Source organism: Penaeus monodon, chromosome 31 (genome assembly GCF_015228065.2).
Source record: "Penaeus monodon isolate SGIC_2016 chromosome 31, NSTDA_Pmon_1, whole genome shotgun sequence".
In the NCBI taxonomy this organism is placed as follows: domain Eukaryota; kingdom Metazoa; phylum Arthropoda; class Malacostraca; order Decapoda; family Penaeidae; genus Penaeus; species Penaeus monodon.
This window is the reverse complement of record NC_051416.1, coordinates 372,128-372,702: the sequence shown is the minus strand read 5'-3', so window position 1 is coordinate 372,702 and position 575 is coordinate 372,128. Positions and strand designations below refer to the sequence as shown.

The 575-nt window shown below is 48.5% G+C and overlaps 1 protein-coding gene across 1 annotated transcript in view; it reads right to left on the bottom strand.

Annotated features, from left to right (window-relative positions):
• LOC119592804 (transient receptor potential cation channel subfamily A member 1-like) overlaps positions 1-575 on the bottom strand; it is a 33,214-nt gene that overhangs the window by 30,625 nt on the left and 2,014 nt on the right. Inside the window, exon 2 of the mRNA XM_037941712.1 lies at positions 335-541. Coding sequence (XP_037797640.1) covers positions 335-541 — 207 coding nt within the window. The remainder of the gene's footprint in view (positions 1-334; positions 542-575) is intronic.

Here is a 575-nt window from a genome sequence, read left to right as displayed (position 1 = left end):
AATAAAGCACCTGCCTAGATAATAGATAAATACATGTTAATTAACTGATGCGTAAATTACACTGCTTGACTACCTTGAAAATGGAAGAGATAATTAGGTGAATGAAGAAGTAAGTGAAAAGATGAAAGATTAGCATATGGATAAACAGATAAATCAATAATTCAGTTTATTAATAAGTGAATAAAAGGCGACCACACCTGGACGCACAGTTAGACCCGTAAAAAAAAAATCCTACATTCGCCTTCCACTGCCTCCTCTTACCCATAATCCCCCCATAAATCTCCCATTAATCCACCGAAAAGAGCACAAATCCCATTAATCCCCTCCGCCCTACCTTGATCGCCCTCCCTTGCACGGCCTGGTGCAGGGGTATATTTCCGTCAAAATCAGGCATCGACATCATCTCCCTCTCACACGCCCTCTCCTCCGCCCACTTGATCAAATGCCTCACCACGCCCACGGAGGAGTTGCGGGCGGCCACGTGGATGGGGAGGTAGCCGTTGTTGCAGCGCTGGGTGGGCGGGCCGGTGTATCGGTCTAGCTGTGGGCGGGATTGGGGGGGGAGGGAGGGAGGG